Source organism: Miniopterus natalensis, chromosome 20 (genome assembly GCF_054644295.1).
Source record: "Miniopterus natalensis isolate mMinNat1 chromosome 20, mMinNat1.hap1, whole genome shotgun sequence".
Lineage (NCBI taxonomy): Eukaryota > Metazoa > Chordata > Mammalia > Chiroptera > Miniopteridae > Miniopterus > Miniopterus natalensis.
In genome coordinates this window covers 14,836,810-14,854,359 of record NC_142100.1, presented here as the reverse complement: position 1 = coordinate 14,854,359, position 17,550 = coordinate 14,836,810, and the positions used below count along the sequence as shown (strand labels likewise).

Genomic DNA, 17,550 nt, shown 5'->3' with positions numbered 1-17,550 from the left:
TAGGGCACTTACTATGAATGGAGCTTTTAGGACTGGAAGTTGCTCTGGGTGAATCAGTAAGTAAGTGGTGAGTGAATGTGAAGACCTAGGGCATTACTGCACACCATACACACTGTACACTTAAGCTACACTGAATTTATAAAACAACACGAGATTTAAATCAAGCACAAAAGAAATGATGCAATCAAGAGACGCAGTAAACACAAGATGTATGAGGCTGCTGCCGGCATAACACGGCACACTGTTTCACAGCAAACTTTTTTTGTAATATGTAGAAAGAATACTCTAATGATAAAAGTATAGTGTGGTGAATATATAAACCAGAAACATAGTCATTTATTGTAATGATCAAGTATTATGTACTGTCTGTGCTATACTTTTATGACTGGCAGCACAGTAGGTTTGTTTACACCAGTGTCACCACAAACACGTGGGTAATGCATTGTGCTGTGACATTAAGACAGCTACAATGTCACTAGGCAATAGGAATTTTTCAGCTCCGTTATCGTCTTGGACCACTGACTTACATGAGGTCCATCACTGACCGGACATTGTTATGCAGCACAGAACTGTGCAATAAATATTTCTAGTTGGTTGAAGTCAGAGAGTGCTGAAACTATCAACTAAGGTGAAGTCTTTGGATGAGTCATGTAAGAAATGCATCTAGACTTTTCCTGTCTACCATTGATTGGCATGGCATATTTTGAGTCAGCTGCAGCTATTTGTATTTTTTGGATGAATTTTTTATTAGGGAGGTGTTTTAGAGCTGGGGTTAAGAGCATGGACTCTGAAGCCAGGCTGCCTTGGTTTGAGTTCCAACTCCACCCATTCCTAGCTTTGTGGCCTTGGGCAAGTTACTTAACCTCTCTGTGCCTCAGTTTTCTTAACTGCAAAATAGAGATCATAGCACCTACCTCATAGAGTTGTTTTGAAAGTTAAATTAGTTAATACATGTAAATCTATTAGAACAGTATGTAGTTAGTGCTACCCAAGGTGGCTATTCTTACTATCATCACCCTCATTGTTATTGTATCTCATCTCTAGATCTTTCTTCTTAAACTGGGAATTCAATCATTTATCCATTTATGCATTGCTACTCTTTCATTCTACATCTGCATGTTGATTTTCTACCATGTGCCACATTCTGTGTTAGGTGCTGGTGTGTGTGTGTTTCTCTGTGTGTATGTGTGTGACACACACATTTGAAAAATATATCCAAAATTACAAATAATGATAAGTGTTAAGAAGGGAATGTATTTGAGTCGAGGGTGAGAGGGAAGAAGAAGGGTCTTTTTTAACCTACATAAGAAGGTCAGGGAAGGCCTTCCTGAGGATTGAGCATTTAGACTGAGATCTGAAGGACCAGAAGGACGCAGCCATGTGAAGACTGGAGAAAGAGCAATCTAATCAAACGGAACAGAATGGTCAAAGGCCTGAGGTAAAAAGGAGTTTGGCATACTTGAGGAAATGAAAGGGGCCAGTGTTGGGGAGAGATTGTGCATATCCATCAGGAGCCCCAAGTTGTTGATGATTGCAAAGATGAGCTCATCTGAATTGGTAAGAAGGATGGTCTCCAGCCTCCTTGACCTATAAATGCCAACAGAAAACCTTATCTGCCTTTTGTGAAAATAACCTGTGGGAAAAAACCAGCTTTGGCAGTGGTTTCCTGATTTCTTGCCTCTTTAGTTTTTGGAGACAAGGAAAGGTGTTGGTGAAGATAATGAATGAAAGGCACCCATTGTCCGTGGGGGGGACGTGAGCTGATGTAGAGTAAACAGAAATTATGATGACTCTGGAACAAGGCCTGTGTCTAAATATTTACCAGAGTCCCAGAAATTAAATAGTCTGAAATACAAGCCTTACCTTCTTCTCTGTCCCCGTCCAGGAAGTGTGATTCCCTGAGAGATGGCAAGTGTCAAAATTCCCCTATAAAAAGATACCTTAGGAAGGGAATAAAAAATACTTATTCAGACTAAAGACCAGTTCTCCAGAGAAGGGAGGAATCTGAAATACAAATGTGATGCAGACATGCACATGCTGTTCCTGAGTTTACAGGGAGAGGGTTAGGGGGTGTGAGTCTACTGTGCCCCTTCATGGAAGTCCAGAGGAGAATGCCTGGGGAAGGGTGAAAGTCAACACAGTCCTTTGGCCTCCCCTTCTGTCCATTGGGTGTCTGTCATGTTGGGCTGTAAGAACTTGTGGAAATCATGTCACTGCTCTTTACCTTAGTTTTCTCACCTGTCAAATTAAGATGAGAATAATACTCACAGGCTGTTGTGAGATTTAAATAAGATAAAGTGTCTGGCCCCACACTTGGCTTAAAGTCACTTCTTTCCCTTTCTTAAAAGGGAAGAGAAGAGGGAGCAGAAGTCATCTCCAGAGCTCTAGCTCATGAACAAAGAAAGCTGTTGTCTAAAATTAGCTGAGTGCATTTGAAATCTGAACTGTGAAGATCTTACTCTCTCCAAGAGAAAATTACCATTCTGGCTCTTTTAGGAAGTTCAGGGTACTCCATAAAAACATGGGCTGTGTAAAAGCATCATCAATATTTCTTCAGCATCATACGCATATGTGTGCAAAACTTTCTTAAAAGTTTCTCATATTGTCACCTCATGTAAGCCTGGGAACACCATCGTGAGGTAGGTTAAGAAGGATTCTTATCTTGGTTTTATAGTAGAGGAAACTGAGGGTCAAGGCAGTAAAGTGATTGGTTCACAGTCACATAATTTGCTCTGGCAGAACCAAGATTAGAACCACGTCAGAAGCCTCCCAGTGTACTTAGAAGAAGGGGAAGAAGAAGGGGGTCCATACCATTAATTTAATTATGTTTTCAAATGTGATATAGGGTGCTTTTATCAAATCCATTGGTAGCCTCTGACTGTGAAGCTAGGAAGACACACACACAGCAGTTGCCCATTGACTTAGGCAATTCTTTTTTTTTTTTTTTTTACTTTAAATAATTTTTTATTTTTCAATTACAGTTGACATACAATATTATATTAGTTTCAAGTGTACAATCCAGCGATCAGATATTATACAACTTACTGTGTGATCATCCGGTAAATCTTGCACCCATCTGACACGATACATAATTATTACGATATTATTGACTATGTTACCTGTGCTGTACTTTACATCCCCGTGACTACTCTGTACTTCTTATAATCCCTTCACCTTTTTTACCCATCCGCCCAACTTCCTTCTCATCTGGCAAATGTCAAAATGTTCTCTGTACCTTTGAGTCTGCTTCTGTTATGCTTGTTCACATATTTTGTTTTTTAGATTCAGTTGTTGATAGAAATGTATTTATGGCCATTTTATTATTCATATTTTTAATCTTTTCTTCTTCTTCAGGAAGACCCTTTAACATTTCATGTAATACTGGTTTGGTGGTGATGACCCCCTTGAGTTTTTTCTTGTCTAGGAAGCTCTTTCAATGTGATTCTAAACGATAGCTTTGCTGGGTAGAGTAATCTTGGATTAAGTCCTTGCTTTTCATCACTTTGAATGTTTCTTGTCAGTCCCTTCTGGCCTGCAAAGTTTCTATGGAAAAATCAGCTGACAGTCATATGGGAGCTCCCTTATAGTTAATTAACTGTTTTTCTCTTGCTGCTTTTAAGATTCTCTTTGTCTTTAACCTTTGGCATTTTAATTATGATGTGTCTTGGTGTGGACCTCTTTGGGTTCCTCTTGTTTGAGACTTTCTGCGCTTCCTGGACTTGTGTGTCTATTTCCTTTACCAGGTTAGGGAAGCTTTCCCTCATTATGTTTTCACATAGGTTTTTGATTTCTTGCTCTCTCTCTTCTCCTTCTGGCATCACCATGATGTGAATGTTGGTATGCTTGAAGTTGTCCCAAAGGCTCCTTATATTATCCTCATTTTTTGGGATTCTTTTTCTTTTTGCTGTTCTGATTGAGTGTTTTTTGCTTCCTTGTCTTCCAAATCTCTGATTTGATCCCCTGCTTCATTGACTCCACTGTTGATTCCCTGTAACATATTTTTCATTTCAGTTAATGTAATAATTTCTGACTGGTTCTTTTTAATATTTTTTAGTTCTGTTTTTTTTTTAATCCTTACCTGAGGGTATGCTTTTATTGATTTTAGAGAAAAGGAACAGAAAGAGATAGAGATAGAGAGATAAAGATAGAGATAGAGAGAGAAATATTGATGTGAGAGTGAACATCGATTGGTTGCCTCCTGCATGTGCTCTGACCAGGGATCAAACCTGTAACCTGAGTATGTGACCTGACTGAGAATCAAACTTGCAGTCTTCTGGTGTACAGGATGACACTCCCACCAACAGAGTAACATGGGCCAGGGCTTTCTAGTTCTGTTTTTATGTTTCCTATCTCTTTACTGAAGTTCTCACTAAGTTCATCTACTCTTCCCCTAAAATCATTGAGCATCTTTATAACCAGTGTTTTGAGATTGCTTATCTCCCTTTTGTTTAGTTCTTTTTCTGGAGTTTTGTTTTGTTCTTTCATTTGGGATATGTTTCTTGGTATCTTCATTTTGGCAGCCTCTCTGTGTTTGTTTCTATGTATTAGGTAGAGCTGCTACGTCTCCTGGGCTTGTTAGAGTGGCCTTATATAGTAGATGTCCTGTAGGGTCCATTGACACAGACTTTCTGTTCACCTGAACTGGGCACTCCAGGTGTGCTCTCCCTCCCCCATGTGGGCTGTGTGCACCCTCTTGTTATAGTTGAGCCTTGATTGCTGTTGGCACATCAATGGGATTTACTCCCCAAGCTGACTGACTACAAGGACTGGCTGTGACCACCGTGGAGGATCAGTTGTTTAGGAGCCCACCCCATGGAGCAGGACTTAGTTAGGCGGGGCTCTGGTGCCTGCTGAGTCTGCCCCTTGAGTGTATTGCTTGTAGAGGTGGTTGGGTGGTGGTTTGAAGCTATCCACCCAGTGTGCTGGCCCTGGGGCCTTCTGGGAGGTGCAAGGCAAGGTCAGCCACCATGACTTAGGCAATTCTTGTCTCCTGGGTTAGTTGTCCCAAATGTACCCATGCTATCTTACTTTCCTGAAGGTATGGAAGTAAAAATGAAATTAATGTGTAAACTTGAATTAGTTTCTTTCTCTGGACTATAGTTTTGTTTTCATTTGAAAATGAAACATTGATCTTAATAATTTCCAAGATAATTTTAACATCAGATGCCTGGGCTAAGATGTCTATTTTCTATTTCCTGTCACACAAAACAAAATTTTAGTTAGCATTCAATGACATTTTCATGTCTTTTTCTACACCCTCCCCATCCCCGACAAACAGATAACTTCACTGCATGCTTTATTCTCAGGCCTTAGGCTGTGTGAGTGAATCTGAGACAGCTCTGGAATTGTTGCCCTTTGTTGTTAAAGGTTTTAAAAAAAATATGTTCTGATAGGAAATGGAGGCAGTAAAATGTGATTGTGAATTCCCTAAAATCAAAAGAAAACATATTTTTTCACCTTTTGTGATGTGACATTATGTTATTCACCAGTTACCATGCTATCAAACCTGTTGGGTTTGGTTGGACCCAGCTCATCTTGCACTGTGACAGTAAAACCACCTTAATATTTGTAATGGTTTCTTGAGCCCCACAGAAGATAAGGAAGGCTTGCAGAGAAGTTAGTCAGAAGCAAGATCAAGCTGTGGAAATTTTAGATAAAGTCTACAATCCTGTGCTCAGAAGGAATGTGGGAGAAAATTATAGAGAAGAACATGTCACTGGGTGACTCCCTGGATGAGGAATGATACCCAAATGGGCACAAACATGGGTCAGGAGTGGGCAGGGAGAGTGTTTCGGAAATCAGAGTGATGAAAGCATTGTTAATGAGCTCCAGTGAGAGGAAACTTGATGTGGTGATAAAGCAATGGTGTCTATCTATATAAGCTTGCATGCGCTGCCATAACAAAATATCACAGACTGGGTGGCCTAAACAATGGAAATGCACTTTTTTTCACAGTCTGGAGGCTATAAACTAAGATCAAGGTGCTGTTAGGGTGGGTTTCTGGTGAGACCTCTCTTCCTGGCTTGTAGATGGCTCCCTTCTCTCTGGACACTCACATGGCCTCTTCTCTGTGTGCACATGGACCTGTCCTATGAGAATAGAGACCCACCCTTATGACTTAATTTAACCTTAAGTCCCCCCCTAAAGGCCTTATCTCCAAACATAGTCACATTGGGGATTAGGGCTTCAACATAAAAAATTTGGGGGAACATAATTCAGACCAAAATAGTGTTCATTATAGTTCTTGTAAATTGCCTTCTTGAAGGAGAGAAAGGACACTAATTGAGGACCAACTGAGTGTCCGTTATTACTGATTCACGATCTTATTTGGCTCCTGCATAACCCTGTCATGAGAGAAGATTGAAGCTCAAAGATATTGTGATCACCCAGATAGTAAGAGCAAACTCTCCATGCTACCATATCAGGGAAGGAACTTTAATTGAAGCCTTGCTGAATTCCTAGGGACTATGTCTTTAAACTTGGAGTTGTCAAGAAGGCTGCTTGGCAGGTCTATTTTTGGGTTTGGGAAGGTCTCTGAACAGGGAAGTGATGTGATCAGAGTTGTGCTTTGGGGAGGTCACTGGCCATTTGGGTGTGGATGTGGGTGACTGGAAATCATCTAGAAGCCTATTGCCACGGTCCTGTTGAGAGATAATGACAGCCAGAAAAGGCAATATAAAAAGTGCTAGATTCCCATGACATTGTGAGAGTCAGGTTTTGATAATTGATTGAGTGCAGGTCATGGGCCAAAGGAAGGGAGTCCAGGGTGAGGCCGAAATGAGCAACTGGGAGGACAGCAGTGCCCCTGATGGAAATGAACTGAAACTGGGCCCAGTTCATCTGGTACCCCCAAAGCTCTCCTGGTCCCCGTTCTATAAGGTGGTGAGGAGGTACTGCGAGAAAGCCTGCAACTGCTTAGAGTCCAATGTGCCCCTTTGGGAGGATGTTGGAGAGGACTTCTTGAACTTAAGATTAATCTAATGCAGTTAATCATTACTGGCAATTATACCCTTAATAGTACATTAGGCTTAATAATTTATTAAGTGAGAGATGATAAATGAAAAGATAATGGATCAGGACAGGCAGGTTGCATGCATACGGGAATTTTGATTAAAAGTGGACTATTATCTCCATCAAGTTTGAGGAGAAAAAAGTGGATCTCTCAACAGGCTGTGTTCCTCCCTGTTTCTCCTTCCACTTCTCCTGCCCCCCCTTCTTTTTCTTCGAACACACAAAGCATTTTAATGTTTATAAGGAGGACAAGATGCAGCCTGGGCCCATAGTACTTTTCACACCATGAGAATTCCACGCTCAGGCAGAGGCAATAGTAATTTACTTCTTTTGCACACTTTACTGGGCCCTATGCTCCTAGCAAAGGCGAACATGCTTACGTTGTACAACACACTTTAAAGTACAGATGACCAAGAATTAAAGCTCTTAAGTGTCAATAATCAAAGCACACAGTTTCCCCTTCTTAATGAGTGGTGTCCACCCAGTTACTCAAGCCCTTAATCTAGGAGTCACCCTTGATTACTCTTTCTGTCATTTCCCACATTTGACCCATCAACAGGCCCCTCAACTTTGTTTCTAAAACAGACCTTAATCTCTACGATTATCTTTGTCTCTACTGCTACTAGGAGCCTATATTGCTCAAAGTCCCAAGCCAGGAGTGCTGGACAACACAGAGATGATTGGCATAGGCCCTGTTCTTGAGCCCATAGCCTCTTGGGAGACTTCTAGGGGAGGCCTGGTGGCTGTGGGTCTTCCCATGTCTTCAATATTGTGCACTGGGATCCCAAAGGGCTCACAGGCGATCTGATTTGGGGATGCAGCCTACTGGCCCTTCCTTAATCCTTTCCTTTTCTTCTTTACTAATATTACCCAAGTCCTCACAGCCACCTGCAGAACCAAAGTCCCTGACAGACTCCAGCACAGTCAAGTTCCTGGCCTGTCTCTGCTCTTTCTTGTCCTTCTCTTGGCTGGCGTGTCTCTTCTCTCCTTGGCTCACCCCAGAGTGTCCTGATAGAGCACAGAGTCCTCACCCTACTTTATCTTTGTGTTTCCAGATTGGAGCTTCTCTCTTCGCCAGTAACATCGGAAGTGGCCACTTTGTGGGGCTGGCCGGGACGGGAGCAGCTGCGGGCATTGCCACCGGGGGCTTTGAATGGAATGTGAGTAACATCAGAGACACTGTGACCTGGCGCTGGAAGGAGCTTTAACAATCAGTCAGTTCAGTCTATGCTCAGAGGTAGATGCTGTAGGTGCTAGGGAACCTCTCCGGGCCACCCTGCGGTGCAGATGAAGGCGGTGCCCAGCTTCAGCAGCCCCAGGGTCCCATGCCCCTTCCACCAGAGTAGCATGGAAAAACCACTCATGATGGCAAGAGTGTTTCTTTCTTCTCTTAAAAAGCCAAGCAACTCCTCTACCCTTTCAACCATATTGGAGGCTTGGAAATATTTATTATCAGATTCCCATTATTATTATTATTATTTATTTTTTAAAAGGTCTCCAAATGGCATTTTACTCCTTGTAAACCAGAGAAGAGGAAAAGGAGTTGTGATGTCACTGAGCAGTCACCAGGGATCCCCTCCACTGTTGCTCAACTACCATGCCTGTGGGGCAGTCAGGCAGCAAAGATCCCTCCAGTTCTGATAGCCACAAAGGGAGTTGTCCTCAGAGCCCAAAGAGAAACTGCTGTGTGATTGTTCTGCTTTGGCTGGGGGGCCTCCCGGCAGCATGATCTAACTCCATTTCTTTTTTGGTTTTAGGCTCTGATTTTAGTGGTTGTGCTGGGCTGGGTGTTTGTCCCTATTTACATCAAGGCTGGGGTGAGTATCTGTTATTCCATCTACTTCATGAGCGCACGCACACACACACATGCACACACAAGAGCTTGGTCCTCCTGGAAGGCAGAGGAGACTTTACAGGATAAATGGCAGAGAAAGCCTGTGGCTTGGCTTTCTTTTCCAGCCTATAAAGTACCTGATTGCTCTTAGGGACATTAATTAGATCCACTAAGCTATGACATGTCCTTATAAGAAATCCCCCTAAGCAATCTCATTCTATTCAGAGCCCTCTGCAGCATCCTGTCCTCTCAGGCTGGGTGTGTATTTACAAGGCACTGCCTTGCATTTGCTCATGACCTATGACTGTGCGCCTCTGCCCCCGGAAGGGAAGCAGTATGAGCAAAGGATCATACTTCCCCCTCATTTATGTACATGCCCAGGTTTCTTTGCTGAGCATGCAGCTGGTATTCAACTGTCAAATGCATGCTCCAGCTCTTGAAGAAAGCTCTCTGACATTTTACCTAAGGCAACCTTAGTATATGTCTTCAGCGAGCTATAATGAGTACCTACTATGTGTAAGTCTACTAAAGGAAATATGGAAGAAACACAGGGCAGACTGCAACTTCTGGAGGCTGTTGGTGGTCGCTGTCTGATCCCAGGAGACAGCAGGCTCAGGGTTGAGGCAACAAGACAGAGTGTTGTTGGAATTTGCAGAAAGGGACTGGGAGAACAGTTGAGCAGGCTGGCAGCCACAATCCTTGGTAAGGCCTGTGTGCAGAGCAGGGTGAAGCACACACCCAGCTTGGCCACCTTGTTTGATGCGTTGAAAAGATACTTCTGTTGTTATGATGTCTTGCTCACAGTAGGTGCTTTCTATAGGTATATATTATCTATCTCCACCTCCTCCAGGGCAAAGATCTGTCATTAAGTAAGTGTTTATTGGGCACCTTCTATGTCCTGGGATAATACACAGTTACCTCTACAGTAAGGCATGTGGGATTGAAATGAGCTGGAGAACAGCCACGTGGCCATATCACAGACTTCTCTGAGCAACAAGGGTTAAGCCTTGATCACACATCTGACACCATGGTGGATGCCACTGTTCTGCTTGCTCTGGGCCTTCTGGTCACTATGGCTGGCATTGACCTCCTTTATATGCCATGCAGGTGGTGACGATGCCAGAGTATCTGAGGAAGCGATTTGGAGGCAAGCGGATCCAGATATACCTCTCCATTCTGTCCCTGTTGCTCTACATTTTCACCAAGATCTCGGTGAGTCCATTGCCCTGTGAGGCTGGGCACTAGCTATCTCAGAACCTGCCCGCTCTCACTCCTCAGCACATGCTGGCCCACCAAGGGGTAGCGCTATATGTTTCTATTAACTCAGTCCCTTAAGCCTTCTTGCTACTTAGGTAAAGTCCTATTTCATGCATCAAGGAGCCAAAACATGGAACTCCTTTTCCTCCACTGTGGGGAAGGTTGAAAACATAAACAGATTCAAGAAGGTTTGGTGAAAGCCATTCTCAATAGAAGATTAAAGGGAGTTAGGGATGTCCGAGGGCTGGCCCCAAACTGAGATGTAGCCATGGCCTTTGTGCTCTCTCAGGGTCAGAATCTGGCTCGAGGTGATGTTTCTGATGCACTTAAACATGAGCAGTCAGTGGAAACTCTTGAAGGGACCTCAGAGTTTCTCCCTCTTCCTTTATGGATGAAGAAACAAAAACCCTGGGATTGGAAATTACTTGCTAAGGATCCTGAATCAGGAATAGAACCCAGACCTCTGACTCCAGATCCCTGTCCTTTTCATTTCACAAGACTTCTTGTACTTGTTTGGAATCAGCTCCTTGGGTCTTTAGTCAATAGCCCTCTGAGGGATTTCTACTCTGTGAACTCAACCACCGGGGCTGCTCCCCCTAACATTTAGCCTGTCTCCCTACCGACCTGGAGCTGCAGGCTCCAATTTGCAGAGCTGAGATTCCTCAGGGATTGACTGGCAATGGGGGTGTGTTTAAGAATTGCACAGAGCTCTTGGCCGACTCATTGGAGCAAGACTTGTATTCCATCTTCACTTCATATTTTCTTCCTTAAAAGTGTGCAAGTCAACTTCTTTTGATGGTAAAACAAAACAAAGCAAAACGACTCAGGAAACCACTGAAGTTCTGAGATATTCCTCATGATAGGAAGAGAACATTTTCCTAATAGGTTTTGCCTGGCCTTTTTTTCCCCCCATTCCAAAGGCGATTTTCAGTCTGAAAAAGTTAAAACAACAGTGCAAAAAAAGGGACAATGTGAGTGATAAGGGATAAGAGAGAGAAAATAGGACCTCGGTAAGGAAACTCCCTAGGAGAACACTTAGAGGAAGTAAGACGTTGTGGAGGAGCCTGGGCTCCTAGCAGGTGACCTGGGGCAAACGGCATGTTGCTTTACCTCCCCAGAGCTTACTTAGCTTCTCCATGGGTAAGATGGGGATAACACATGCTGCCTTGCCTACCTCACTGGGTGGGGTGAAGTTCAAATGGATTTATTTGAAAACATGAAGTGTCAGCAGGATGTAAGATCAGATGATGGGAACCCTTGCTCCTTGGGTTGCTTCAGCACCCTAACCTAGCTAGAGATGAAAGCTATGTATTTTGGATACTAGACCCTTGTCAGATATATGATTTGCAAACATGTTCTCTTATTTGGTAGGTTGTCTTTTCACTTTCTGGGTAATGTCCATTGACGCGCAAAAGTTTTAAATTGCGATCGTACTGAAGTTCAATTTACCTTCTTTTCTTTTGTTGCTTATGCTTTTGGTGTCATTTCTAAGAATTCACTGTGAAATCCAAGGGCAGAGAGGGAAGTGACATTTTCTGAGATGTCATGGGAGTGGCTCCAGCTTTCCCCTTTAGCCAGCAGTTACAAAGTGCCCACTGCCCTCCCAGAGGGGTTATTTCACTGGCTATGGTCAGTTTTCCTCTTTTTTATTATCTTTCTTCATCCAGCACCAAAGGGGAAATTGGACCAATTTCACAGTCTTGTAAAAGTTCTTTCCTGGCTGAATTCTGGGTCAGGTTGAATCTGAATTGAGCCTTCTGTTATTGCTAGGCAGGGTGCTGAAAAAATAACTACCAGTGCTTTTATTTTCCAATCATTTAAAGCTGATACAACAAATACAATATTTCATTATATTTTTTTTGGCCAAGTAATATTCTATTGTGTATATGCACCACATCTTCTTTATCCAATAGTTTACTGATGGACACTTGGGTTGCTTCTGTATTTTGGCTCTTGGAAATAACACTGCAATGGACATAGGGGTGCATATGTTATTTTGAACTGGTGTTTTGGGTTTCTTTGATTATATACCCAGGAGTGGAATGGCTGGGTCATAAGGAAGTTCTATTTTAAATTTTTTGAGGAACTTCCATACTGTTTTCCACAGTGGCTGCACCAATCTGCATTCCTACCAAGAGTGCACAAGGGTTCCCTTTTCTTCACAGGTTATTTGTCTTTTTTGCTGTTGAGTTGAAAGAGTTTTTATATATTCTGGATAGTAAACCCCTATCAGAGGTATGATTTGCAAATATTTTCTCCCATTCTGTAGGTTGTCTTTTCACTTTCTTGATAGTGTCCTTTGATGCACAAGGGTTTTAAATCTTGATGAAATTCATTTTATCTACTTTTACTTTTGAGGCTCATGCTTGTGTTGTCATTAAATTAACTGATTTTGTGACACCAAAAAAACACATTGAAACAGCAGAGGTCGTGAAGATTGACTCCTATGTCTGCTCCTTAGTTTTATAGTCTTAGCGCTTACATTTAGGTCTTTATCCCATTTTGAGTTAATTTTTGTGTATGATGTGAGGTAGGGATCCAATTCTATTCCTTTGCATATGTATATCCAGTTCTACCAGCACCATTTTTGAAGAGACTATCATTTCCCCATTGAATGGTCTTGCACATATGTTTTTCACACAACTCAATGAAACCTGATTTCACCCATAGGGCCAATAGGGCTTTGTGTTGGAGTTGGGACTGACACCCAGGATTACTGTTCCCTCCCTACCCAGCTACCTGTTTCAAATGGCTCATCCCCTGATTGGTGTTTTGTACTTTCCCTGTCCGTGTGATAATTCTACCTCCCTCACTTTTCCCTTTCCTCATTCAGGGTTAGTATTTAGTTACAGTCTTATTTCATTAGAGATCAGTGTGCAGAGACTGCATTGGGAAGTATTGGGAGGGGTGGAGAAATCAGTCTTCCTTAGAAGGGAAGGGCAGCAATGTAAGGGAAGAAGAAATGTAAGCAGGAAGGGTGGGGAGGTCACCCTGAACTTGTGGGCAGTTGGTAAGAGAACAGTTGTTTCAGCTTGTTAGCTGGCACCTGCTTAATGAACATGTAGAGGATGGCACTTGGACTCCCCTTCTCAGAACAAGACTTCTCCAAGTCCACAGTTCAAGCAGGTGAAAGTCTGTTGGCTACAGTTGCCATGGAAAGGGCACTTTTTGCCCTCAAAGCTAGTATAGGGGTTGTCATATAAATACACGAAGTGGCCAACCTCACTCCCTGACTTCCCAGTCACCTCACCTATTGCTCAGGTTACTGATTAAACCTCCCTGGACACGGGAGCTCCCACATAGCTGAGGGGCAGCCTCCCTCAGCTCAGGTCCTGGTGGAGTCCATCCTCTAGCAGTCGGCTTTTTCGGAATTCTGCTTTGAAATGATAGTTGGTGTAGGCTGCTCTCTCCCTGTATGCTCCTTACTGGGGGCCTTGCCCGGTGTCCTACCTGCTCTGCCTCTTTCCCAGAGCCAGCCATCTCTTGAATGATGCACAGAAAGGATGATAGCTACCCTCTATTCAATGCCAGTCTCTACTTAGTCTCCATAATAATAATAATAATAATAATAATAATAAATAATAATAATAAATAATAATAGAGTTGCGAAACCATACCATTTTGTGGTCTTTCTCCCTCCTCTCAGCATCAAACTGTAAACATTTTTCCATATTTCCATCTTCAGAATGATTATTTTTAGAGGCTGTGGAATATAATCATTGATACATAATTTTCAGCAAGCCACTTAAAAATCTCTGGTGGACAAAAAGCTCTTAATGGTGGTCACCTCTGGGCCAAGTGATGGAAGTGGGGCCCCTTTTACTTTTCAATGTAGAACTTTCTGTGCTATTTGTTTTTAAACTGTATACATATACTTTACTTTTCATTTTAAAAGTAAGTAAAAAAATTTTTTGGATTAAAAAAACCTTGACCTCTGAAAAAAATATTCCAGAAAGGAGGACCCTCATCTTTCAATGTTGTTCAAGGTCATTGGACTTGGAGACAGAAAACCTGGATTTTAGTGCTTGAGCGAGTCAGCGACTTTGTTTCTGTCATCTGAAAAGTGGAGCCAGTTTACTTCTTCCGTCACTTCATTTTGAGGATCTGAACAGCGTGTGTGTCTAAAAGTTCTTGACAAACTGTAGAATCACCTGGATATGGAGGAAAACATACCCTAGGAAGCACAATAAAGTTTGGGCACCAAGGATATCCAAAGACTAATGTCAGAGCACCTGGGCCAACGTAAGCTTGGCTATGGCACCCCCAGGCACTCCTGGTAGCTTTTTGGGACTCAAGGACAGAAAATATTCCTCCCTGAAGTTAGGAGCGACTCATGGGAGGAAGAATTTATCTTAGTTTTTTTCCCTATTCATGAGGGAGTTTTTCTTAGAATTCTTTATCTGCCCTGATAGCTGGAAATAGAGTACGTATTATAAAAACAAGATATCTATTAGCCCAACACTTCTCATAAGTGTTTCTAGACTTTGTTTATAGCTTATTTTAGGAGTTGTGTGTTACTTATTTGTGACTAACAACGGTGAGGCAAATATTAATGAGGCTATCACAGTCTACTATGACGTGCTGTCATAAAGCATTACAAATTGGCTACTCTGGAAAGTAAACCAATCAAGGGCATTTTAAAGGCAGCAGTAACCTTGGAATATATACATTTTTTGCTCACTATGCTCATTAGCTAATCTACTGAATCATACTTAACAACATTCCATTGTAATCAACTAATAGGGCCCTTCAATTGAAGCAATTTTATGAGACGATATAGAGACATGGGAGGGGAGGGACGGGCATCAGGATTAATCATCACAATTTCAAGTGGCCGAGTGTGTAGAGCCAGGAAACAATGGCTCAGGTGCAGCTGGGGACTCTCCTTTTTTGGCTGCTGCAGGGGGCAGGATGGAACAAGGACCTGGGAAGGAAATACTTCCCTTGATGGCAGGACTCTCCCACTTCCGGGCACAGAGGGTTCACAAGCCCCACTTTGAATACGAGAACACAGACATGGAGAGGAGCAATGTTTTAACCAGTAACTCAGGCCTGTAGTGGCCGCCCTCAGGCTAAAACCCAGGCCTTTTCACCACCAACCCTGAGGTTGGGGATTCTCTTTCTAAGTCACCATGTCTCTCCCTATCCCCTGCTCTGCCTCTTCTATTCCACCAGGAAAGTCTCGCGGGGCTAGAGAATCTGTAGGGGACCCTCGGCACAGGGTCCTCAGGAGGTCCGTCTTGAGGGAGGAGGTCACGCATTAACACGTAGGCTTGGAGTTGGTGTGAGGCAGCCTCTCAGACAATGAAGAGGCAGGGAACAGGAGATTTGGTTGGTGGGGACCCAAGTTGCTGGAGGGCCCTGAGGAGCTGCAAGGAGGCAGAGAGGGGAAGATAAGAAGAGAGAGGACATGCAAGGGTACCATTTCCCAGGGCTCTTAATGGGTAACCCTTTACACGCGCTGAAATGTATTAGGCTTTATGCAATAAAACATCTTGGCCATTGGATGTAGGGGAAGTCTAGTTCCTTTCCTACCTAGAGATTTGAAAACAAAAGATTCACCTTGATCCCTTAATCCTACCCTTCCCGGTAGTGTTTTGGAGATGCCATGAAAATTCATTTTGGGTGACTCTAGCACTCTCTCTTGGTTTAAATTAGCAACTGCACTACCCCACCAGATAAAATGTTCTTTATGGGGCTAAATGAAGCAGGGAGGAGAAAAAGAACTGTATTGGGGTGAAAAGGGGTCAATTCTCCCTCAAGTTATATGGGCTAATTTAGATAGAACCACCTGGCACCAAGCCTGCCATGCAAGAGGTTCTTGGTGATGTGCTAGCTGTGTCAGGGTCAAGGTGGACTCCATCTGGGCTGGAGAGATACAATTATGATGTTGCTAAAGTTTCTCTCCACTCCAGGGCGGGGCTGGGGTTTCCCTCCCACTGGACTCTCTAGCACTCAGACTTGCTTTTGGGAATAGATCTGATCAACCTTTGCCCACTAAGGTGTAAACAGCTTAGAGCAGCAGTCCACAGGTACTCGGGGAGGAACCTCCAGGTATTAATAGCTGCTCCTTGGCAAACAGCGTTCCATAGTGAAATACGTTCGTGAAGAATCATTACCATGCTCCCCTCCTGGGGATTCACAGTTCATGCTGTATATTAGAGGCTCAGAGGAGTCATGTGAGAAGGAAACTGCCTTAGCTTTGTTTAACCCGGCATTTCACGGACCTCTTTGACTGCAGAATCCTCTTCTTTTCATGGAATATCTATTATCATCTTAAATAAAGCTTGTAGGAATGGAGCATGACTCTCAGGCATTTGAATCTTTTTATTTTTATTTTATTGTGGGGGGAACACTTGGCGTGTGACCTACCCTCTTGACAGATTTTAAATGTACCATACATTATTGTTGACTCCTGCCGTACAATGTTGCGCAGCAGATGCCTAGAGCTTGTTCATCTTACTTAACTGAAACTCTCTGCCTATTGATTAACAACGCCCCATTTCCCCCTCACCCCAGCACCTGGTAACTACTGTTCCAGTCTTTGATTTTATGAATTTGACTATTTTAGATACTCATATACATGGAATCGTGCAGTACTTGTCTTTCATATTCTTAACTGGGGATAAAAATATGAATCTTTAATTGTGGTATTTCAGCTAAAGGGCCAGGGGGTGTAAGCCAAACACTGGACTCTAGAAATCAAGTGCATTGACACTACCTAGAAGACAGCTTCTGCTAAGGCCTTCTAGTTCACCTCCAGGCCCTGAGGCGAGCTGGTTTCCCTCACCCATAACTCACCTCTCCTTTCCACTCCTTCCAGGCAGACATTTTCTCTGGGGCCATATTCATCAACTTGGCCTTGGGCTTGGATCTGTACTTGGCCATCTTTCTCTTATTGGCAATCACTGGCATTTACACAATCACAGGTGAGTCACTCACATGATTTGGCTCAAGTGGGAAGGTGTTAGGCAAGTGGGAAGGATGAATGGAAGTAGGAAACAAAGCTTCTTCTCTTGAGGAAGAGAGATACACCCAGGAAACAGTTCAAGGATAGGTATTTGCTTGGTCCCAAATCACAGACTCAACAAGTCATATAGGTTGCCCCAGAAAACTCCAGTGTTGGCTGGAATAGTCAAGACAGCTTCTTCCAGAAAGTGGGGCAAGGCTTGGCCTTGCAGATTGTGGAGGGAACTTGGCTAAGTTGGGAGAATAAGGGAGGGAGTGCCAGGTGCAGGAACAGGTAAGAGTAAGGGATGGGGCAGAAATGGGCATGACATGATGCAGAGGCAGGATGAGCAGCAGTGCTTTTAGCTGGAGGAGGGTGGTCAATGGGAAGTAGTTGGGGGTGTATGTGTGGGTGATAGGGCCTGATAATGCAAGTGAGGCCACAAGGCAAGGGCCTTGGAAGCCAGACCGAAGCCTTGGATTTGATGTAACAGGGACTG

At 43.2% G+C, this 17,550-nt stretch overlaps 1 protein-coding gene across 3 annotated transcripts in view; it reads left to right on the top strand.

Moving 5' to 3' along the window:
• Window positions 1-17,550, top strand: part of LOC107526234 (sodium/glucose cotransporter 1) — a 43,123-nt gene that overhangs the window by 12,687 nt on the left and 12,886 nt on the right. For 2 of the 3 annotated variants that reach the window (XM_016198649.2, XM_016198648.2), the window contains exons 3-6: window positions 8,067-8,171; window positions 8,769-8,828; window positions 9,953-10,057; window positions 16,926-17,031. In XM_016198649.2, coding sequence (XP_016054135.2) covers window positions 8,067-8,171; window positions 8,769-8,828; window positions 9,953-10,057; window positions 16,926-17,031 — 376 coding nt within the window. Of the gene's footprint in view, window positions 1-8,066; window positions 8,172-8,768; window positions 8,829-9,952; window positions 10,062-16,925; window positions 17,032-17,550 lie in introns of those variants that run through there. The other variant, XM_087828550.1, reaches the window with a different exon arrangement.